This window comes from Oncorhynchus clarkii, chromosome 23 (assembly GCF_045791955.1).
Source record: "Oncorhynchus clarkii lewisi isolate Uvic-CL-2024 chromosome 23, UVic_Ocla_1.0, whole genome shotgun sequence".
NCBI lineage: Eukaryota > Metazoa > Chordata > Actinopteri > Salmoniformes > Salmonidae > Oncorhynchus > Oncorhynchus clarkii.
Genome location: NC_092169.1, coordinates 4,743,569 through 4,767,281, shown reverse-complemented (window position 1 = coordinate 4,767,281; position 23,713 = coordinate 4,743,569). Strand labels below are relative to the sequence as shown.

Here is a 23,713-nt window from a genome sequence, read left to right as displayed (position 1 = left end):
TCATCCCAAGAGAAATCAGTACCTCCTTGGGAATTTTCTCTCCTCTCCAGTTCTTTCAGTTTGCTTCCCTTGGAACCGGTCTTCTCTATAAATTAAAATGAAAAGAACAAAAAAGGAAATTGTTTACGATTCTTCAGTAACTAAACAGACCTTCACACAAACACATAGCAATGACAAGAAACATACCATTGCTCTCTTCCTGGTCAGGGATCATGTGCAGGAGGATGTCGATAGCCCACTGTATCTGGTGCTGGGCATCAGAAAGGGGAAAGTTCTGACAGTACAGCCACTCCCCAAACTCCAACAGGAAATCTGCCTTCTGCCACTGACTCTTCACACTCTACACAAACACAACAAACCCATAAGGTTCACCCATACAAAGCTACAGCGTAAGCGATGCACAGAGCCTGGCTGCAATAGCACTAAGCTTCCACTAGATGCTGCTAGTGTCCCTTAGCTCAATAGGGCTACTTGGATTCAGACCTGCAAGGAACTGCGGCAATATTTCACATTTCGAAGAGCACACTGAAGAACTGTATGTTTGTAAAGTAATCAAAAGTGAAAATGTACGTGTGTGGTGTAGGTGTGTGTGTGTGTGTTTGCTCAAGAATGTGTCTTCGTGTGTATATGTTTGTGCATGTGCAGTATAAAGTACTTACGTAAAAATACTTAAGTCGTTTTTTTTGGTATCTGGTACTTAGTTTATTAATTTATATTTTTGACAACTTTTACTCCATTACATTCTTAAAGAAAATAATGTACATTTTACTCCATACAGTTTCCCTGACACCCAAAAGTACTCGAATACTTAGCAGGGCAGGAAAGTTGTCCAATTCACACACTTGTCAAGAGAACATGCCTGGTCATCCCTACTACATGATCTGGTGGATTCACTAAACACAAATGCTCTATCCCCATGCCGATGACGTGGACGTAGATTAAGGCAGCCCTCCGCACCTCTCTGATTCAGAGGGGTTGGGCTAAATGCGGAAGACACATTTCGGTTGAATGTATTCAGTTGTGCAACTGACTAGGTATCCCCTTTCCTTACCAGTAAAGAAGTAATGGCATTCTGGTAGCAGGCCAACTGCTGTAGCATCTCCCCAGAACACAGCGCCACTCTGTGCCACATGTGGGAGCAGTAGAGCTCCCCTTCATCCCGGAACTTCTGCATGTCTATCACCACACTCTCCCCCAGTCGAGCCTTCACCAGCACCCGGTGCTTGAACAGGAGCCTTGGGCACAGTCATGGGGGAAGACAAGCACAGTTTCACATTCTCATGCCCTTTTCCCACCATCGTGCCAACCCAAACCATACTGTGCTGACTCAAGACATTTTCTTTTCACATTGTCATTTCCAGCAACTATGAAGATGTGTAACCAGGCCAGCACAGTATAGCTTAACTTGGCTAAGTAGTGTGAAAAGGGTATCACATTCTCACACATGGGTAACCCCACAGAAATATGATTGTGATAATGGCCATGAAAAAGTTATGTTTCATATTTCCTTTTTAAGGGAATCATTTCCTCCAGTTAAACTATCAAGACCTAATGTTTTCATTACTAAGGATTTGATGCTCTGAAAAGCCCTCGCAAAAGCTGAACCCCCCCACAAAGAAAATGAATTGTTTAAGCAAAAGATTTGACAAATCAAACATATTTTATGCTTATTCACCCAATAAGGGTCATGCTTTTTTGCTGAGGCCTCCATAATGATGGAATTGCCCATATCCAAAATATGACATTTCATAAAACACACATACTTATAGCGTCATAGTCATATTGAGGCATATTAACATGCGTACAAATAAGCACATAGAAATGTGATGACGCCAGTGATTGAAGTCCAAAGTCCTGTATAACCTCTCTCTCTCTCTCTCTCTCTCTCTCTCCACCCATTCTATCCCCGTTTTCTCCTAGTGTCAGTGTAGTACTCATGGCCTTTAACCTCTTCCATCTCTCTCCTCTCTCCCTTTCCTCCCCCATTATTTTCCCTTATTCCCGCATCAGTTCTCTCCAGTACTCACAGCCTGTGTCTGGTGCGGGGCATGTCTCTGATAGCCTGCTCCAGCAACGTCAGAGCTCCTGTCCAATCTGAGCTGTCTGCGTGGATGTGGAACAGCAGGCCGTACATGGCTGCTCTCAGGGTCAGGTCATCCTCAGGGCTCCCCATGCCTACACACGCACACACAAAAATGTATAGATAAACACACACAAGCACACATGCAAACACAAATGCACAGACACAAACAGACAGAGAAAGAAAGGAATAGAGAATGAGAATAAAAAATATATTGCATTCGCACACCAGTAGGCCATTAGATCTGTGGCATTTACATACAAGCAGTCACATAGAGTAGCGTTTTTTTCCCTGAAGTTCTCTGTAGAGAGTGAATAGGTTGGGTGACAGAACTTAACAGAACGTCAGGAAAAAGCACTACTCTATGTGACTCCTTGGATGTAAATGCCACAGATCTAATGGCCTACTGGTGTGCGTGGGAATGTGACTTCATCTATCATGTCTACTAGTGGTGTTTGAGAGTGTTACAGCACAAGACAGGCCGTTTTGGAAATAAATAAGCAAGCAGGCTTATGGAATTAAAGTCACGAACAAGATTATAGAATAAAAAGTAGTAGTTAGCTGAGAAGCAGCAGTCAAATGTTTGTGCGGTATGAACATTTGAAGTTTGTGTGGGGACTCACTTGAGGCTTCCAGCGATGAGGTCACAGAGGGCATCCCAGTCAGGGTAGCCCTTCCCTTCTCTTTCCCCTTCTTAAACCACCAGAGAAAATGAATAACACACATGAACAAAATCAAACCCCACTTGATTGAATAGGAGTATTTTTACAGTGACAGCACCAATGATACACATACTGTACAGAAGCCAATGTGGAGAGGGGCTCGTACCAGAGAAACATGACAAATACGACAGGAGTTCGTTATAAAACTAGATCTGGGACCAGGCTAGTTCGAGATGGGGTTCTTACAGTTGGGTCTTTCTTGCTGGTGTGGACCAGGGCTTTCAGGATCTTCTCTAGAGGCTGTCGGAGCTGCTGTCTCTCCAGTGAGGTCTCAGTCAAGGGCAGGCAGTTGTTCCAGTAGTGGCGCGCTGTAGCCATACACAGGACAGAGTTACCTGCCTGCTCCGCATAGCTGAAGAAGAGAGAAAGCATTGGTTGCTATGGCACGAATGGATATGAAGATGGTTTAAATGGAGGGTAAAATAAAGACAGATTGAGAACGAGAGAGAGAAAGAGACAGAGAGAGATAAATAAAGGTAGACGTAGGGGAGACAAAAAGAGAACAAAGTAATGAGCAGTCTATTGTTTAGGAATGACAGAAAACAGTAACTAACCTGACACTGGACTGGAGCATCTGCAAGGCTTCTCTGTAACTGTGAGGATGTCCATTTGACTTGTGGACCATGCTCAATCCTCTTAGACATGCAGCATTGCTCAACATCTCCTGCACGGCCGACTGGCTGTAACTTGAAAAGGTCAAACATTTTTTTAATTAAATAAGCTGACAAATATGCCATTCAGAGAATCAAGTCAGCCAGTCAGGAATTTGACAAAATGCCACTGCTACAGTAACGTAGATACTGACAGTCATCATTTTTTAGAATGACGGACTGTCAGAATCCTACAAACAGTGGGACCTTAAAGCCTTGAAGATAACAATTAACTGAAGTCATTTGATGATAGTATATTGCACATTATTGTAACATAAAATGATTAATGAATATATGGTCCTGAGTAATGTAATGTAATGTGTAATGTTCTCTTCTGGACACTACTCGCGCAGGTGTCATTTGCACTTCAACTTGCTATGTAAAAAAAAAACACTTGATCACATCCCATATTTTGATTTAAAGGCAATTTTATTTTTTGGGAATTTTACCCCTTTTTTTCTCCCCAATTTCATGGTATCCAATTGTAGTAGTAGCTACTATCTTGTCTCATTGCTACAACTCCCGTACGGGCTCGGGAGAGACGAAGGCTGAATGTCATGCGTCCTCCAATACACAACCCAACCAGCTGTACTGCTTCTTAACACAGCGCGCATCCAACCCGGAAGCCAGCCGCACCAATGTGTCAGAGGCTACACCGTGCACCTGGCAACCTTGGCTAGCGCGCACTGCGCCCGGCCCGCCACAGGAGTCACTGGTGCGCGATGAGACAAGGAGATCCCTACGGACCAATCCCTCCCTAACCCGGACGACGCTAGGCCAATTGTGCGTCGTCCCACGGACCTCCCGGGCGCGATGAGACAAGGAGATCCCTACTGACCAATCCCTCCCTAACCCGGACGACGCTAGGCCAATTGTGCGTCGTCCCACGGACCTCCCGGTCGCGGCCGGTTATGACAGAGCCTGGGCGCGAACCCAGGGACTCTGATGGCGCTGCAGTACAGCGCCCTTAACCACTGTGCTACCCGGGAGGCCACGATTTAAAGGCAAATTGACCGAAATGGGTAGATATCAGGTAAAACATACAGGGAAGATCTGACCATTTCAGCCTTGGTAAAACAGATGGAATCAAAGTCACCATAGTGACCAACACCTACAGAGCATAGGCCATGACCGTCAACCTCTGAGCTGCAGCGGCTTCCAGCTGCAGTGCATTGTGGCTGCAGGTCATGACCAGGTTGTGGTCCTGGGCCTGGTGAGAGAAGCAAGCCAGGTGTGTCCACACCTGCAGCTCGACAACAGGGTCACTCCACTTGCAGTCTGACGCCATGCGGACCAGCTAGAGGAGAGGATGGAGAGAGGAGAGGGGAGGGGAGCGGAGAGGAAAATAGTAGGGAAGGAGGAGAAGAGAAGGGAGATGAGGGAGACAGAGGCAATGAGTGCTCTGTCCTCTGGATCCATAGAACTGGGGTTTAATGATGCAAGAATGCAGGACGGAAACACGTACAGTCCTACTGGGCTAGGAAATGAAAACAAACAAATCAAATAAGATGTTCATTTGAGGAAGCATTTTTTTGGGGACCAAATTCACAAACATAGGCATGAACAAACGCTCTGATTACCAGTACGGTCTCAAGGCATCTGTTGCCGCCTGGCCAAGAAAGCATGACCTACCGTAGAGAGACTAGGGACAGAGAACTCTATCTGCCTGGGGTGACTGTTGCATAACAGCATTTCCACTCCTACCAGCACACGTGTCATGGCTGACACTGCCTCATTCTTACACTGGAAAGACAAAAAGAGATAAAGACACAACTGAATATTTAATCACAATGGTACCGTGGCTTACCAGTCAAAACCATAGAGATGTATTAACAATGCTATCTCTGACAGGCACAATCATACATGCACAGCATATCAATGAGACTGGCATTTGCAATGAATAAATGACTCCCTATCCCCTTGTGATACTGTAACTTGATTTAAAACAATGATTTACTGTATACAGACGGCTGGGTGATGAATCATATTTCTTCTCACATTAACACTGCACTGACTCTGGGTCTGAGTCTGGGGGAATAACCACATTTTGTAATTTAGTCATTTAGCAGACGCTCTTATCCAGAGTGACTTAAGAGTTATTGCATCCATCTTAAGATAGCTAGGTGAGACAACTACACCTCAGTTATAGTTCCCTCAAAGTAGCTATTAACAAAGCCAGTGCTAGTAGAGAAAAGTCAAGTGCAAGTTTTAGTTTACAAAAGGCAAGGGTGTTAGTTAGTTGTGTTTTGGGGGGGAGGGGGGAGGGGGGGGGGGGGGGGGGGGGGATTCAGACGTTTTCAAAAGATGGGCAGGTACTCTGTCCTTCAGATTCAGATCAACTTTATTATCCCACCAGGGAATATTCATTTGGTCATGTGCTTTAAAAGACAGTACATAAAACATGAAACACAGAAACTACACAACAGAATTCATTCAAAGTGCTATAGCTCCACATTTAAAGTGAAAACGCAATATGCTGTATACTCGATGGACCAACAAACTATCTATTATACAGCCTAATGGCTGTTGGAATAAAAGAGTCCCCATACTTGAAGAAGTCTCTTTCCCCTTGTCCGGCAGCTTCTGTGACTGACTTTTGAGTGAAGGGGATGAGAGTCAGGGGGAAGCTAGTTCCTCCATTGGGGTACCAGGGCAGAGAAAAGCTTTGACTGGGCTGAGCGAGAGCTGGCCTCCCGTAGGGGTGGGAGGGCCAAGAGGCCAGAGGTGGCAGAACGGGGTGCTTGGCTTGGGGTGTAGGGTTTGAGCATAGCCTGAAGGTAGGGAGGGGCAGTTGCCCTTGCCGCTCCGTAGGCAAGCACCATCCTCTTGTAGTGTATGCAAGCTTCAACTGGAAGCCAGTGGAGTGTGCGGAGAACTGGGGTGAGATGGGAGAACTTGGGAAGGTTGAACACCAGGCGGGCTGAGGCGTTGTAGGGGCTCCACTGTGGAGTTGTCAACCGTGATGGAGAGGTCTTGGAACGGGCAGGCCTTCCACAGGAGGAAGAGCAGCTCCGTCTTGTCGAGGTTGAGCTTGAGGTGCTGGGCTGACAGCCAGGCAGATTCATAAACAGCTCATCATACTGACTAACTTGACTGAGTGAGTGTGTTTTTATTTGATTTTTATCTAACCTTTATTTAACCAGGAAGTCCCATTGAGGACAGAAAACATATTTCCCAAGGGAGACTTGGACTGTTATGTTACTGTACCTCATCATCAATGTCCAGCTTCTGTCCAATCTGCTGCTGGAGGAGCCTCTTGGTCCACACCCACGTAGAAATGACCTGTTTCCTCGCTGCGATAGGGACGCTCTCTCCCGGCACATTGCCATTAGAAAGGTGCAGTGCATAGTCACACAGCTAAAAGTCCATAAAGTGGGGGAAATAAAAGTTAGCATAGTAACCATAGCAGCATAAGGGTTACATTTACATTTTAGTCATTTAGCAGACACTCTTATCCCGAGCGACTTTGAGCAGCAATTAGGATTACGTGCCTTGCTGAAGGACACAGACAGATTTTTGACTTAGTCGGCTCGGGGATTCGAACTAGCAACCTTTCGGTTACTGGCCCAACACTCTTAACAGCTAGGCTGTCTGCTTTGCAAAAGGTTTAAAACTCTTTGCATAACCATAGCAGTTCGTAACTAGCCTAACCGTGTGAATCTGCACAATACTCTTTTCGAATCCACATACACTTATAACCTTGGGACTCCATAGCCGGGGCTTTGCAGCTCTGAGTTCCACATATGACAGTATCTAGAGAAAATCCATTGCGTAATCTGAGTTTGTTTAAGTCAGCTATCTAAGATTTATCTGATATATAGGCCTATATGTTGAAAATGGAGAACCATTTTTATCTTCCGTTCTGAAAGAGAACACTTAGTTAATAATACACTAATAAAGTTACTTCTATCCAGAGTATGTGCTGACGATACAGCAGACCCTTTGGAGAAAAGCAGAATAGATGGAGGAAATGGGATTCAATTGGGAACAAATGCACTTCATTCACATGAAATAGTTCAAACAAAGCACATCTATCTCTGTAAAAGATGGATGAATGTCAGAATGAGTCACTTGGGTTTCACACACTAGGGGCTCTAATTCCAAATCAAATTAAAGTTTATTTGTCACGTGCGCTGAATACAACAGGTGTAGGTAGACCTTACAGTGAAATGCTTACTTACAGGCTCTAACCAATAGTGCAAAAAAGGTATTAGGTGAACAATAGGTAGGTAAAGAAATAAAACAACAGTAAAAAGACAGGCTATATACAGTAGCGAGGCTATAAAAGTAGCAAGGCTACATACAGACACCGGCTGATTGAGGTAGTATGTACATGTAGATATAGTTAAAGTAACTATGCATATATGATGAACAGAGAGTAGCAGTAGTGTAAAAGAGGGGTTGGCGGGTGTTGGGTGGGACACAATGCAGATAGCCCGGTTAGCCAATGTGCAGGAGCACTGGTTGGTCGGCCCAATTGAGGTAGTATGTACATGAATGTATAGTTAAAGTGGCTATGCATATATGATAAACAGAAAGTAGCAGCAGCGTAAAAAGAGGGGTTGGGGGGGCACACACAATGCAAATAGTCCGGGTAGCCATTTGATTACCTGTTCAGGAGTCTTATGGCTTGAAGGTAAAAACTGTTGAGAAGCCGTTTTGTCCTAGACTTGGCACTCCGGTACCGCTTGCCATGCGGTAGTAGAGAGAACTGTCTACGACTGGGGTGGCTGGGGTCTTTGACAATGTTTAGGGCCTTCCTCTGACACCGCCTGGTGTAGAGGTCCTGGATGGCAGGCAGCTAATTTTGTTTGCCCCTAAGGCGGCGCTATTGTCAAATGCACGGTATTTGTCAATTATTTGTAAAAACTGTCGCTCTGGCATTTGCCACCCCTTGCAACCAGGTTCGGCAATTTACCTGTCTAACATCAGCTTTCTTGCTTAATTAAAAAAATATGTATATGTCCATATGCCCATCATGGAACGAGAGACTCGATGATGTCGATGACCCTCATATTTAGAAATATTTAAGTTATTTTCCTGTCCAATTCCTTGCTTTCGATTTTTGATTAAAAACCAAGCCCACGGTAGGCTAGCCTACTATAAGTCTGGTTCAACAGCAATGTGTCTTCGCATCTTTTTTGTTTATTCTGGCCATACATTAGCCAAGTAGCCTACCAATGAAAGGTTATAAAATATTCTACTCGTGAGAGTGTCTTGAAATATTTGAGGTTTTTGCCCTCATGCTTTTGCTTAATTCACAATTTTTTGGAGCTAATATTTCTTTCTTTCTCGAGTGAAAATGTGATGCGTAAAGACATGTTGAAGCCAAATAGAACAATGTAGACCGCAAATATGCCAAACATTAAACAAAGCAATGTATTTTACTGTTACTGCTATTATTTGTTGCTGTACACTATTTAATAAACAGTATCAATCCACAAAGGACTAGGAGCTGATGATATCGCAAAGACTGTCAATAGCCTAAACAACTTGAAACAACCGCCGCATACAGTACTAAGCCATAGAGAACATTTATTAGCCAGTGAGTGGTCAAACCCTCGCCACACCTACAACTTATTCATCAAAACCCAGCCTTTCCTTGCCACCGCCAGCTATTACGCCCATGATTCCCACTGTGAAAATATAATAAATATTTCAAAACAACCCCAACTCAACAGCGGCTGGGATAAGATTTACCATAGCGCTAGGTTAGAAATATTGATTTGTTAAAATAGAGCCCTAGTTGTAGAAATATTGATTTGTTAAAATAGAGCCCTAGTTGTATTTAGAGTATTTCTGAAAAGCATAATGTATCAAAGTGCCTTGATTCTTTCATTCTTTGTGCTCCCCCCTTTCAACAAAAAAATATATAGGAGAAAGACACTGGAGATACTAAGATGTAAGACAGAAAAAGTTTCAACAGCCCTCCAGGAACTTATTTAGAGATCACTTATTCAGAGAAACTTGGGAAACCTGAAGACCAGAGGCTGCCCTTCAGGAATACACAAGCACAGCTCTCTGATCCCTCAAACTGCCCAGCAGTAATATAGTCCAGGTCTCTATGCAGGTCCACCTCTGCCCTCTGCCTATCCCAATAAGCTCAAAGTGGGAGAGAGGGTGTTTGTTTTTGCAGTGCCCAAATTAAGACCTCTTCAGGGGAGGGAGTACCCTTGACAGCACATTGCAGGATAATAGAACCTGACTCTCTGCCAAACCTAATTAGCAAGTCACCTTTAAAATCTCCCATGGCCCCGTCTCCTGGCTACCTCTCTACTTGACCCACACACACACACACCTCCAGAGCCTTCCGCATGTCCTGGAGGGCCGCATGGTCGAGGGGGAGGCTGTGGATACTGCCTGTCCTCTCGGCTCCCTTCCCGGCTACTTTCTTCCTCAGCTCCCCCCTGCTTCCGCTGTCCTCCCTTCCCTGGCCAGTTCCCGGCCCAGCAGCCGACACAAACCAGGGCTGGATCAGCCCCTGGGCCACCGCATCACACAGCATAACCAAGAGCACCGGCTCCCTGGAAGCACAGAAGAGCATCATACACTGTGCATACAATCTGATGTGTGGAGACATTTCACTGCAGCTAATGTAGAAGGAAAAGCTGTGTACATTTACAAATACTGTGCCAAATCATATGTGAAGAATGCAACAAAGATGCAGAATCATCTGGCCAAGTGCATAAAGTTCCCTCAGTGCTCACAACAAGCAACCTCAGACAAAACTTCCTCTACTTCTATTCAAGGTGAAAATGATGAATCAGACACCCTATCGATAGCAACAGCTTCTTTTGACCCAAATGGAGGAACATACTGAGAGAAATGCTGATGAATGTCTTGCCCGAGCAGTGTATGCAACTAGTTCACCTCTGATGTTCACAGGCAATGTGTATTGGAAGAGATTTCTAAATGTTCTTCGCCCAGCATACACCCCTCCAACCAGACATGCTTTATCTATTCATTTGCTGGATGCAGAGTTCAACAGAGTGCAAGTGAAGGTCAAGCAAATCATAGAGAAAGCAGACAGTATTGCAATCATCTCTGATGGGTGGTCGAATGTTCGTAGGCAAGGAATAATTAACGGCATCATCTCCACCCCTCAACCAGTATTCTATAAGAGCAAGGGACAACAGACACACTGGTCTCTACATTGCAGATGAGCTGAAGGCAGGCATCAATGACCTTGTACCACAGAAGGTATTTGCACTGGTGACAGACAATGCTGCAAACATGAAGGCTGCTTGGTCTAAAATGGAGGAGTCCTACCCTCACATCACACCTATTGGCTGCACTGCTCATGCATTGAATCTGCTCCTCAAGGACATCATGGCACTGAAAACAATGGATACACTCTACAAGAGAGCCAAGGAAATGGTTAGGTATGTGAAGGGTCATCAAGCTATAGCAGCAATCTACCTCACCAAGCAGTGAGAAGAATAAGAGCACTACATTGAAGCTGCCCAGCAACACCCGTTGGGGTGGTGTTGTCATCATGTTTGACAGTCTCCTGGAGGGGAAGGAGCCTCTCCAAGAAATGGCCATATCATAGTCTGCCGATATGGACAGCCCCATCAAGAGGATCCTCCTGGATGATGTATTTTGGGAAAGAGTGGTAAGCAGACTGAAACTCCTGAAACCTATAGCAGTAGCCATTGCACGGATTGAGGGAGACAATATCACCCTGTCTGATGTTCAGACTCTGCTTGTAGATGTAAGAGAAGAAATACATACTGCCCTGCTCACTTCACTGATGCTCCAAGCAGAGGAAACCTCAGTTCTGAAATAAATGAAAAAGCGTAAAGACTTCTCCTGAAGCCCATACACGCCGCAGTGTACATGTTGGACCACAAGTATGCTGGCAAGAGCATCCTGTTAGGTGCAGAGTTCAACAAGGCCTATGGTGCCAACATATCTCATCAGCCACCTGGTGGAAGGGACTTTGTGGATCTGAGGCTCTTTCCCCTATTGCTTCCATCATCCTCCAAATCCCCCCAACATCAGCCGCCTCAGAGCGCAACTGGTCCTTGTTTGGGAAAACACACACCAAACACACAACAGGCTGACCAATACAAGGGTTGAAAAATTGGTGGCCATCCGGGAAAATTTCAGTTTTTTTGAGCCTGACAATGAGCCATCCTCAACAAGGTTGGAAAGTGACAGTGAAGATGAGGCCTCAGAGTCTGATGTTCAAGAGGTGGACATTGAGGCGGTCCAGGGAGAAGACATGGAAGCTTGAGAAGAAGACAACCAAATCTTTAGTTTCTAGACTATAATTTTACAGATGTATGTTGAAAACATTTTTGGGAGATGTGATGGATCATTGGGGATCATTCAATATTCAACTAATTTAATTAAAGTTCAATTCATAACTAGATAGTTTTTTTGTATTTCTTTTTTTTCAATTTAAAGTTTATTAAGTTTTCTTGTTTTTCAATCAACCAACAAAACACATTCCACATTCACAGATGTGACAGGCTTTAAAAAAATAAAAAAAATAAAAAAATAATAATACTTTTGAAAAAATAAAAATACAATTAAAATTAATGATAAAGTCAAATAAAAGCATTTATTTTTCTTAGTCTATATATTTTCCTTGGTACATATATATATATACATACATGCATACATACGTACGTACATACATACGCACATATACATACACACCCACACATACTCAAAAACTAAATTAAAATAAAAACACAAAAAAAAATAGCATATAACACTTGCAGCAGCACTATCAAGGTTCTTATCAGCTATTTCAAGCATTCGCTGAGACGACGGGCCAATAATTCGTTTTTAGGTTTTACAGTACCTTACACAACATGTATCTGCGCATTTCCCTAGTCACCCCGTTCACTCTGTCCAGTTTGAAATATAGTTGAATAGTGGAGACCAGAGTCTATCAAACTTGGGCTGTCTCTTGTGTAGGTCATAAGTGAGCTTTTCAAGAGGAAGAAAGTCAACAATCTGGTCAATCCACATTTTAAATGTAGGAGGGGTATTTGAGGCCCACAATAGAAGAATACATTTCTTAGCAAAGTATGTAATAGTCATAAGCAAATTTTCTCTGTCAGGATCAAGAACAAAGTCCTGCTGGGCATTAAGAAGATAGATACACGGGGTCATATCAAACTGTACCTCTAGTATTTTCTGTGCAGCAGTATGTACAGATTGCCAGAATCTGGCAATCTCCGTTTTTTTGTATTTCTATTGAAAGGATTTAATCATTTGCAATTATGTCTACTGTACTTATGATAAGGTAAAAGGTTTATGTTTCTGTCTCCAAATGATATGGTAAATATATCCAATGCAAAAAAACATCAACATTTAAATGGTATTAATATTAATTTGCATATATTTCCATTAATTCCCATATATTCCCGTTAATTCCCACGGAAAGTTTCCACCTCTGAATATTACCCAAATTGTGCAACCCTACATACAAGTTTGATATTAAGGCAGAAGAAAGTTCACGTTCGAGAAGGCATTTCGACAACAACAACAAAAAAAAATACGTTCAAACAGCTCACCGGTGAAGTTGTGACTTGCAACATACATACACCTAGTTTCCTGAATCGGGTCACATATGTACTATGTCACAAAAAGGCTGATGAGCATTAAGTGTGTGACAGCAACAAGCAAATGTTACAATTTGTAGTGTTTAAGTATTTCCGTCCAGTGAGATGTTCCTCTTAGACTTACCCAGCGTGTCCGGTCTGTCTCAGCAGCTCCACGGCTCTCTGGAAGGTGGGCAGGAGGCGTCGCTGCTCCCCAACTGCCACCAGGTGGCTGTTGTAGTTCCATAAGTACACGGCTGCGTTGACCACCACCCAGGCCTCGCGAATCTCTGCTCCCAGCTCGGCTCCCCGCAGGAAGTTGGAGGTGGCGTAGGCAGATAAGTCCTGGATCCAATCTCTGGGAGTGGGAAGGAGGGGAACGATAGTTATGTTGTCTGCAGTGCATAATATATGAGAAAACAAAGGAACGCCGCAGATAAGTCCTGGATCCAATCTCTGGGAGTGGGAAGGAGGGGAACGATAGTTATGTTGTCTGCAGTGCATAATATATGAGAAAACAAAGGATATTACATATAACAAACTGGTGAACCAAGCTCCGTAACTACATATACACACTTGACTGGTTATATTGAGAACCACAAATAAGTTATAATAGTGTTTACATTTAATATAAAATGATATGCTGTGCTTTGTCCGTTTATCTGCATGTTTTGTTTGTGTTTGTGTGTGTGTGTGTGTGTGTGTGTGTGCGTGCGTGTGCGTGTGCGTGTTGATTCTTCCAGCCTTGTGGGGACCTAAAATACCCAAAAGTCCCCACAAGGAAAATGTTCCACATACCCATGGGGACAAAAGCAATTTTAAGCTTAGGGGTTAGGTTCAGAGTTACAATTAGGGTTATGGTTAGAATTAGGGTTATGGTTAGAATTGGGGTTAAGGGTTTAGTGGTTAGGTTTAGGTTTTGTGTTAAAGGTTAAGCTTAGGGTAAGAAAAATAGGATTTTGAATGGAAATCCATTTTAGGACAGAAGAAAAAAAACATGAGCGTGTGCAAATCTCCACCCGGCACAGCCAGAAGAGGACTGGCCATAGTCTGGTTCCTCTCTAGGTTTCTTCCTAGGTTCTGGCCTTTCTAGGGAGTTTTCCCTAGCCACAGTGCTTCTACACCTGCATTGCTTGCTATTTGGGGGTTTAAGCTGGGTTTCTGTACAGCACTTTATGACATCAGCTGATGTAAGAAGGGCTTTATAAATACATTTGATTTGATGATGTGTCCTCACCTGTAGACAGCCCACTGTGGATTGTCCTCAGGGAGACGGAGTCCTCTCTCCTCAGGAGGGGCGGCTGGGGTGTTGAGCTGTACCCCCTCAGAGCGGAGCTTGTGTATGGTGGCCTGTAAGGGACAAACACAAATGATATTGATGATGACTTGCCCTCCCCATTACTCTGCCTCAAAGGAGCAAATAACACCACTCAGCAAATAGCAAAGAGACAAACGGGCAGCCACACAGCCATAGTCATCGAAGGCAGCAAATATAACTGGTGAACTCAGAGAACAATGATTTTAACACCTGTGGCTGTCTGACAACTAAGGTGAAACTCTTAAAACGCTGTGTACTGTTAAATGGGGCATTTTTTTTTTAAAGAGTCAATAAGACAGATCTTGCCTTTGTTGTCTGTTTGAGTGTTTGGGTGATAGCCTACTGATTCCGTGAGCACCAAGCCTCACGCAATAATTTCACAAATTTGGCTGTTTTTAATCTTTGCTATGCTGTAATAAAGGCTTTACACTTTTTGTTAGACCAACCTCTCTGTTATTATTTATTTAGTGTTGTTTACACTGTTCCAAATTGTAAAAAAAACAATATTTATAATAATAATATTAACCCTCCTTTTTCTTTGATCTCCTTCTACAGACTCTCTCGTACACTTATCATTTATTTTGTGTAGTTTACATTGTTCCAAACCGTTAGAAAAATGATATTATAATTTAACAGCACCTGTTTGGCACACATAGGCACACAGCGCTTGCTCCATACCTTATTTTCCACAACTAGTCAAATTTATTCCACACACCCGACTTCCCCTTTACCTCATTCGCAACCAAATAAACCTTCCCCCCGTTTCGAGTTTATTTGTCACGTCCTCTGCATCCATTTTGTTGTCACATGTGTTACAGTGTTCATAGTTTGATATAACCAGTTTGTTTATTGATGTGATCATGCTCTAGGTCAGGCCCTATTGGTCACGTGCATGCAAAGAATACATGTGTCACGTAAAGAGAGCAAGGGTTGAAGGGATTATGTCATCTATTTCCTAAACAAATGAGGGATTTTGGTAACATAACTTTTCAGTCAGAAATGGATGTAATTATGTTGCAGCTTCAGCAACACAGACAGCGCTATTCACACACTGATGTTCTGTGGTGGTCGCTGCAGCAGGGAGGAGAGAGAGGCAACGGGTGCTAGTCCCAGTCACTGGCTTTTTTTTTTTTTAAACAGCGCATCAAGTCTGAGCCAGGCGGCACAATCAAATCAACTGCGGTCGGACTCCCTCAAGTCATGTGTGTCTTAATTATTTCATCAAACAGATCGCTTAAAGCATCAGAAAAGCTCAGTGCATATAGTTGATTTGATTAAAACAAGTGTCTATGTATGGAAATATACAAGTAAAAAAATGTTGACCAATAGATTTTTGGGGGTCGGGGACAGCCCTAATCATTACACAGGTCCACCTTGTGCTGGAGATAATACAAGTTTTGTCACACAACACAACGCCACAGATGTCTCAAGTTTTGAGGGAGAGTGCAATTGGCATGCTGACTGCAGGAATGTCCACCAGAGCTGTTGCCAGAGAATTGAATGTTCCGGCATAAGCTACGGACAATGAGCACAATTGCATTTTATCGATGGCAATTTGTATGCACAGAAATACCGTGACAAGATCCTGAGGCCCATTGTGAGGTCATTTTTTTTTTTATGTATCTGCAACTAAAAGATGCATATTTGTAAATTTGTATTTAACCTTTATTTAACTAGGCAAGTCAGTTAAGAACAAATTGTTATTTACAATGACTGCCTACCCCAGCCGAACACTAACCCGGGCGATGCTGGGCCAATTGTGCACCGTTCTACGGGACTCCCAATCACAGCCGGTTGTGATATAGCCAGGAATATCTACATTCCTAGTCATGTGAAATCCATCGATTAGGGCCTAATTTATCTATTTCAATTGACTGATTTCCTTATATGAAATGTAACTCAATAAAATATTTTAACTTGTTGCATGTTGCGTTTTTATTTCTGTTAAATACACATCATATCGCTGACTCTACCTTTACTCAGTTGTTTTCCTCAAATGAAGGGGATGATGACGCCATCTTTGCGAGAAGGGGAGAATCTGATTTCATTCAGGATAAGTGGAGTTGGCCCTGAGTTAGTCTGTACCCGGAGCAGGTAAGTTCTGAAGGATTCATTGCCATAAAAGGTGAGCCACTTTCGTGTGCCCGGTTATCCCGAGTTGAACTCAGAGTTAACCAAAGTTAGCTCACTAACTGTTCTATCTCGCACCATAGTACACCCCCCTCTGTACCTCCGGGCTCAGTCTGATTAAATCTCACAGTGCCACTCTACTGCTAATATTGGTCTTTCGCCTTTACTTTGCATTAATTGCATCAATAGAATCAATCAATGTCTATGAAGAAAAGTCACAGTGACTATAGTGTGTTGTCAGGAGAACTGAGGATTGGGGGGGTTCTACTAAGCTAACATATGGAATTGTTTTAAGATGGTCATACCAAGGATAAATGAGCAATTTGATTTTGGATTTTAGAATTAACATTATTTGATGAAACACTGAATTTGGCCTTACTGCTATTAGCCAATAGAAAGGCATTAACTAACAGATTCATACATAGAAAAACAGACAGTCAAAAAATAAATCAAAACTAAGTTTGTTTAAAAGTGTCTGTCCAATATCAGAGATATAAGAAAGATCATGAAATTATTTATATTTTTTGGGATCCATATATACCCCCCAACAATTGGGCACTAAACTACTTCCGAATACACTTCCATTCATTTTTTTAAAGTGGTACCGGGCAACCTCCAGATGAGTCTTAAGGCTTGTGGGTGTCCTAGAGCAAAACAACCGACATGTATGTGTTCGTGTGTAGCCAAAACTGTTTGGACGCTACGGACAAAACTTGGCAGATCGATCAGTCCCGTGATGCTTGTCGAGAAAAACGGAGAACAACATCGTGTTCGTTAGTCTTACCATGGAGTGGTCATAGTAGTTTGTAGGCCAAACCGTTCGAATGCTACAGAAGTTTTCGTGAGAAGACCGATTTTCTGAGCATATTAAGGGACATGGGTCAAGGGTCAAATCTGACCTCAGCATTGATGAAGCAGACTTCAGCCAGCAGACGGAGCAGGTCCTTCTCCGCACTCTGGGACAGTCGCCCTGCCGATGGACGCCGGTCACCATGGAGTCCACCCTCCACTGGGCTCTCGTCCCCCGCCTTGCGCTCACCTGGGGACCAGAGGGTATCGAGTGAGCCAGAGTGAGCATATGCAGTTATGCGTCAGTAGTTCTGTTAACAACCCAGTCTCTCCTCCCTCCTACACTAATCTCCATTACCGCTGACACTAACCAGTGAGCCACATGCTTGTTATCAATATCATTGGTTGATAACTAACTCATTTGCACCCAAATAAATATGTAAGATGATTTAATGATTTGAGCGCTGTCGATAGACTGACTTAGTGAAATCAATTAGGCGGTGAAAACATTTTTCACATGTAAATGTAAACTCAAAGAGTATTGGACACTACAATCCTCCAGAGATACCCACTACTTAGGTTTCAATCAGTTACTAGTCTAGGATTCATAACCAATTCCTCTTGATACAATTAGTTTATATATATATATATATATATATATATATATATATATATATATATATAAATATGTATATATAAAATATGTAGACACACACATATATATACATACACACACACACACACTCCTATATATATATATACACACACACACACACACACACACACACACACACACACACACACACACACACACACACACACACACACACACACTCTGCTGTTCAAACGTTTGTCCTTGTTTTTTAAAGAAAAACAATTTTTTTGTTCATTAAAATAACATCAAATTGAACAGAAATACAGTGTAGACTTTGTTAATGTTGAAAATGACCATTGTAGCTGGAAATGGCAGATTTTGTATGGAAAATCTACATAGGCGTACAGAAGCCCATTATCAGCAACCTTCACTCCTGTGTTCAAATGGCACGTTGTGTTAGCTAATCCAAGTTGATCATTTTAAAAGGCTAATTGATCATTAGAAAACCCTATTGCAATTATGTTAGCACAGCTGAAAACTGTCGTCCTGTTTAAAGAAGCAATAAAACTGGCCTTCTTTAGACTAGTTGAGTATCTGGAGCATCAGCATTTGTGGGTTCGATTACGAGCTCAAAATGGCTAGAAACAAAGAACTTCCTTCTGAAACTCATCAGTCTATTCTTGTTCTGAGAAATGAAGGCTATTCCATGCGAGAAATTGCCAAGAAACTGAAGATCTTGTACAACGCTGTGTACTACTCCCGTCACAGAACAGCGCAAACTTTCTAACCAGAATAGAAAGAGGAGTGGGAGGCCCTGGTGCACAACTGAGCAAGAGGACAAGTACATTAGAGTGTCTAGTTTGAGAAACAGATGCCTCACAAGTCCTCAACTGGCAACTTCAGTAAATAGTACCCGCAAAACACCAGTCTCAACATCAACAGTGAAGATGTGACTAGGGGATGCTGGCCTTCTAGGCAGAGTTGCAAAAAAAAGTCATATCTCATATCCCATTTCTAAGTGAGGCCAAACATTTGAACAGTGGTGTTTATAAACTCAGCAACAAAATAAAACGTCCATTTTTCATGACCATGTCTTTCAAAGACAATTCGTAAAAATCCAAATAACTTCACAAATCTTCATTGTAAAGGATTTAAACACTGTTTCCCATGCCTGATCAATGAACCATAAACAATTAATGAACATGCACCTGTGGAAATGTCGTTAAGACACTAACAGCTTACAGATGGTAGGCAATTAAGGTCACAGTTATGAAAACTTAGGACAATAAAGAGGCCTTTCTCTTGTAAAACAGCAAAAGAAAAACACCAAAAGAAAGAAGCCCAGGGTCCCTGCTCATCTGCGTGAAAGTGCCTTAGGCATGCTCCAAGGAGGCACGAGGACTGCAGATGTGGCCAGGGCAATATATTGCAATGTCCATACTGTGAGATGCCTAAGACAGCGCTAAAGGGAGACAGGGCGGACAGCTGATTGTCTTCGCAGTGGTAGACCACGTGTAACAACACCTGCACAGGATCGGTGCATTCGAACATCACACCTGCAGGACAGGTACAGGATGGCAACAACAACAGCCCGAGTTACACCAGGAACGCAAAATCCCTCCATCAGTGCTCAGACTGTCCGCAATAGGCTGAGAGAGGCTGGACTGAGGGCTTGTAGGCCTGTTGTAGGCAGGTCCTCACCAGACATCACTGGAAACAACGTTGCCTATGGGCACAAACCCACCGTCGCTGGACCAGACAGGACTGGCAAAAACTGATCTTCACTGACGAGTCGCGGTTTTGTCGGATTTGCGTTTGTCGTCGAAGGAATGAATGTTACACCGAGGCCTGTACTCTGGAGCAGGATCAATTTGGAAGAGGGTCCGTCATGGTCTGGGGGGGTGTGTCACAGCATCATCGGACTGAGCTTGTTGTCATTGCAGGCAATCTCAACGCTGTGCGTTACAGGGAAGACATCCTCCTCCCTCCTGTGGTACCCTTCCTGCAGGCTCATCCTGACATGACCCTCCAGCATGACAATGCCACCAGCCATACTGTTCGTTCTGTGTGTGATTTCCTGCAAGACAGGAATGTCAGTGTTCTGCCATGCCAGCGAAGTGCCAGGATCTTAAATCCCATTGAGTACGTCTGGGACCTTTTAATATTTAATTTATTTATTTCACCTTTATTTAACCAGGTAGGCTAGTTGAGAACAAGTTCTCATTTGCAACTGCGACCTGGCCAAGATAAAGCATAGCAATTTGACCCATACAACAACACAGAGTTACACAGGAATAAACAAAATATACAGTCAATAATACAGTAGAACAAAATAAAATAAAAAGTATATATACAGTGAGTGCAAATGAGGTAAGTTAAGGCAATAAATAGGCCATGGTGGCGAAGTAATTACAATATAGCAATTAAACACTGGAATGGTAGATGTGCAGAAGATGACTGTGCAAGTAGAGATACTGGGGTGCAAAGGAGCAAGATAAATAAATAAATACAGTATGGGGATGAGGTAGGTAGATAGATGGGCTGTTTACAGATGGGCTATGTACAGGTGCAGTGATCTGTGAGCTGCTCTGACAGCTGGTGCTTAAAGCTAGTGAGGGAGTCTCCAGCTTCAGAGATTTTTGCAGTTCGTTCCAGTCATTGGCAGCAGAGAACTGGAAGGAAAGACGACCAAAGGAGGAATTGGCTTTAGGGGTGACCAGTGAGATATACCTGCTGGAGCTCGTGCTATGGGTGGGTGCTGCTATGGTGACCAGCGATCTGAAATAACGGATGGCACTGTGATAGACTGCATCCAGTTTGTTGAGTAGAGTGTTGGAGGCTATTTTAGAGATGACATCACCGAAGTCGAGGATTGGTAGGATGGTCAGATTTACGAGGGTATGTTTGGCAGCATGAGTGAAGGATGCTTTGTTGCGATATAGGAAACCAAATCTAGATTTAATTTTGGATTGGAGATGCTTAATGTGAGTCTGGAAGGAGAGTTTACAGTCTAACCAGACACTCAGGTATTTGTAGTTATCCAAGTATTCTAAGTCAGAGCCGTCCAGAGTAGTGAAGCTGGACGGGCGAGCAGGTGCGGGCAGTGATCGATTGAATAGCATGCATTTAGTTTTACTTGCGTTTAAGAGCAGTTGGAGGCCACGGAAGGAGAGTTGTATGGCATTGAAGCTCATCTGGAGGTTAGTTAACACAGTGTCCAAAGAGGGGCCAGAAGTATACAGAATGGTGTCGTCTGCGTAGAGGTGGATCAGAGAATCACCAGCAGCAAGAGCAACATCATTGATGTATACAGAGAAAAGAGTCGGCCCGAGAATTGAACCCTGTGGCACACCCATAGAGACTGCCAGAGGTCCGGACAACAGGCCCTCCGATTTGACACACTGAACCAGGCGAGGCAGTCATTTGAGAAACCAAGGCTGTCGAGTCTGCCAATAAGAATGTGGTGATTGACAGAGTCGAAAACCTTGGCCGGGTCGATGAATACGGCTGCACAGTAATGTCTCTTATCGATGGCGGTCATGATGTCGTTTAGGACCTTGAGCGTGGCTGAGGTGCACCCATGACCAGCTCGGAAACCAGATTGCATAGCGGAGAAGGTACGGTGGGATTCAAAATGGTTGGTAATCTGTTTGTTAACTTGGCTTTCGAAGACCTTAGAAAGACAGGGTAGGATAGATATAGGTCTGTAGCAGTTTGGGTCTAGAGTGTCACCCCCCTTTGAAGAGGGGGATGACCGAGGCAGCTTTCCAATCTTTGGGAATCTCAGACGATACGAAAGAAAGGTTGAACAGGCTAATAATAGTGGTTGCAACAATTTCGGCAGATAATTTTAGATAGAGAGAGTCCAGATTGTCTAGCCCGGCTGATTTGTATGGGTCCAGATGTTGCAGCTCTTTCAGAACATCAGCTATCTGGATTTGTGTGAAGGAGAAATGGTGGGGGCTTTGGCGGGTTGCTTTGGAGGGTGCCGGGCAGTTGACCGGGGGAGGGGGAGCCAGGTGGAAAGCATGGCCAGCCGTAGAGAAATGCTTATTGGAATTCTCAGTTATAATGGATTTATCAGTGGTAACAGTGCTTCCTAGCCTCAGAGCAGTGGCAGCTGGGAGGAGGTGCTCTTATTCTCCATGGACTTTACAGTGTCCTGGAACTTTTTTGAGTTAGTACTACAGGATGCACATTTCTGTTTGAAAAAGCTAGCCTTAGCTTTTCTAACTGCCTATGTATATTTGTTCCTAACTTCCCTGAAAAGTTGCATATCACGGGGGCTATTCGATGCTAATGCAGAACGCCACAGGATGTTTTTGAGCTGGTCAAGGGCAGACAGGTCTGGAGTGAACTAAGGACTATATCTATTCCTAGTTCTACATTTTTTGAGTGGGGCATGCTTATTTAAGATGGTGAGGAAGGCACCTTTAAAGAATAGCCAGGCATCATCAACTGACGGGAGAAAGGCCTGCTAGCATAAGTGTTTTAAGGAGTGTTTGACAGTGATGAGGGATGGTCGTTTGGTCGCAGACCCATTACGGATGCAGGCATTGAGGCAGTGATCGCTAAGATCTTGATTGAAAACAGCAGAGGTGTATTTGGAGGGTGAGTTAGTTAGGATGACATCTATGAGGGTGCCCGTGTTTACGGATTTGGGGTTGTACCTTTTAGGTTCATTGATCATTTGTGTGAGATTGAGGGCATCAAGCTTTGATTGTAGGATGGCCGGGGTGTTAAGCATGTCCCAGTTTAGGTCACCTAGTAGCACAAGCTCAGAAGATAGATGGGGGGCAATCAATTCACATATGGTATCGATGGCACAGCTGGGGGCAGAGGAGACCTGTTGGATCGGAGGGTGAGGGCTAGGGCCATTCCCCCCAGAAATGTCCTCGAACTTGCAGGTGCCTTGGTGGAAGAGTGGGGTAACATCTCACATCAAGAACTGGCAAATCTGGTGCAGTCCACGAGGAGGAGATGCACTGCAGTACTTAATGCAGCTGGTGGCCAAAATGGCTTAAGGACAACAAAGTCAAGGTATTGGAGTGACCATTACAAAGCCCTAACCTCAATCCCATAGTAAATGTGTGGGCAGAACTGAAAAAGTGTGTGCGAGCAAGGAGACCTACAAACCTGACTCAGTTACACCAGCTCTGCCAGGAGGAATGGGCCAAAATTCACCCAACTTATTGTGGGAAGCTTGTGGAAGGCTACCCGAAACGTTTCACCCAAGTTAAACAATTTAAAGGCAATGCTACCAAATACTAATTGAGTGTATGTACACTTCTGACCCATTGGGAAAGCTGAAATAAATCATTATCTCTACTATTATTCTGACATTTCACATTCTTAAAATAAAGTGGTGATCCTAACTGACCTAAGACAGGGAATTTTACTAGGATTAAATGACAGGAATTGTGAAAAACTGATTTTAAATGTATGGTGACTAAGGTGTATGTACATTTCCGACTTCAACTGTAATGGTAAGAACAGCCCAAATAAGCAAAGAGAAACGACAGTTCATCATCAAGTTTCTTCAATTGCAGTCGCAAAAACCATCAAGCGCAATGATGAAACTGCCTCTCTTGAGGACTGCCACAGGAAAGGAAGAGCCAGAGTTACATCGGCTGCAGAGGATAAATTCACAAGAGTTACCAGCTACAGAAATTGTGGCCCAAGTAAATGCTTCAGAGTTCAAGTAACACACATCTCAACATCAACTGTTCAGAGGAGACTGCATGAATCAGGCCTTCATGGTCGAATTGCTGCAAAGAAACCACTACTAAAAGACACCAATAAGAAGAAGTGACTTGCTTGGGCCAAGAAACACAAGCAATGGACATTATAGTAGACTGGTGGAAATCTG

General features: G+C 43.5%; 1 protein-coding gene across 1 annotated transcript in view; it reads right to left on the bottom strand.

The window, feature by feature from the left end:
• LOC139381534 (cilia- and flagella-associated protein 46) overlaps positions 1 to 23,713 on the bottom strand; it is an 89,263-nt gene that overhangs the window by 46,071 nt on the left and 19,479 nt on the right. Inside the window, exons 16-29 of the mRNA XM_071125155.1 lie at positions 17,360 to 17,499; positions 14,250 to 14,362; positions 13,158 to 13,370; positions 9,751 to 9,976; positions 6,660 to 6,809; positions 5,085 to 5,195; positions 4,568 to 4,749; positions 3,357 to 3,488; positions 2,989 to 3,154; positions 2,704 to 2,773; positions 2,028 to 2,175; positions 1,052 to 1,235; positions 187 to 340; positions 23 to 85 (exon numbers count right to left, since the gene is read on the bottom strand). Coding sequence (XP_070981256.1) covers positions 23 to 85; positions 187 to 340; positions 1,052 to 1,235; positions 2,028 to 2,175; positions 2,704 to 2,773; positions 2,989 to 3,154; positions 3,357 to 3,488; positions 4,568 to 4,749; positions 5,085 to 5,195; positions 6,660 to 6,809; positions 9,751 to 9,976; positions 13,158 to 13,370; positions 14,250 to 14,362; positions 17,360 to 17,499 — 2,052 coding nt within the window. The remainder of the gene's footprint in view (positions 1 to 22; positions 86 to 186; positions 341 to 1,051; positions 1,236 to 2,027; positions 2,176 to 2,703; positions 2,774 to 2,988; positions 3,155 to 3,356; positions 3,489 to 4,567; positions 4,750 to 5,084; positions 5,196 to 6,659; positions 6,810 to 9,750; positions 9,977 to 13,157; positions 13,371 to 14,249; positions 14,363 to 17,359; positions 17,500 to 23,713) is intronic.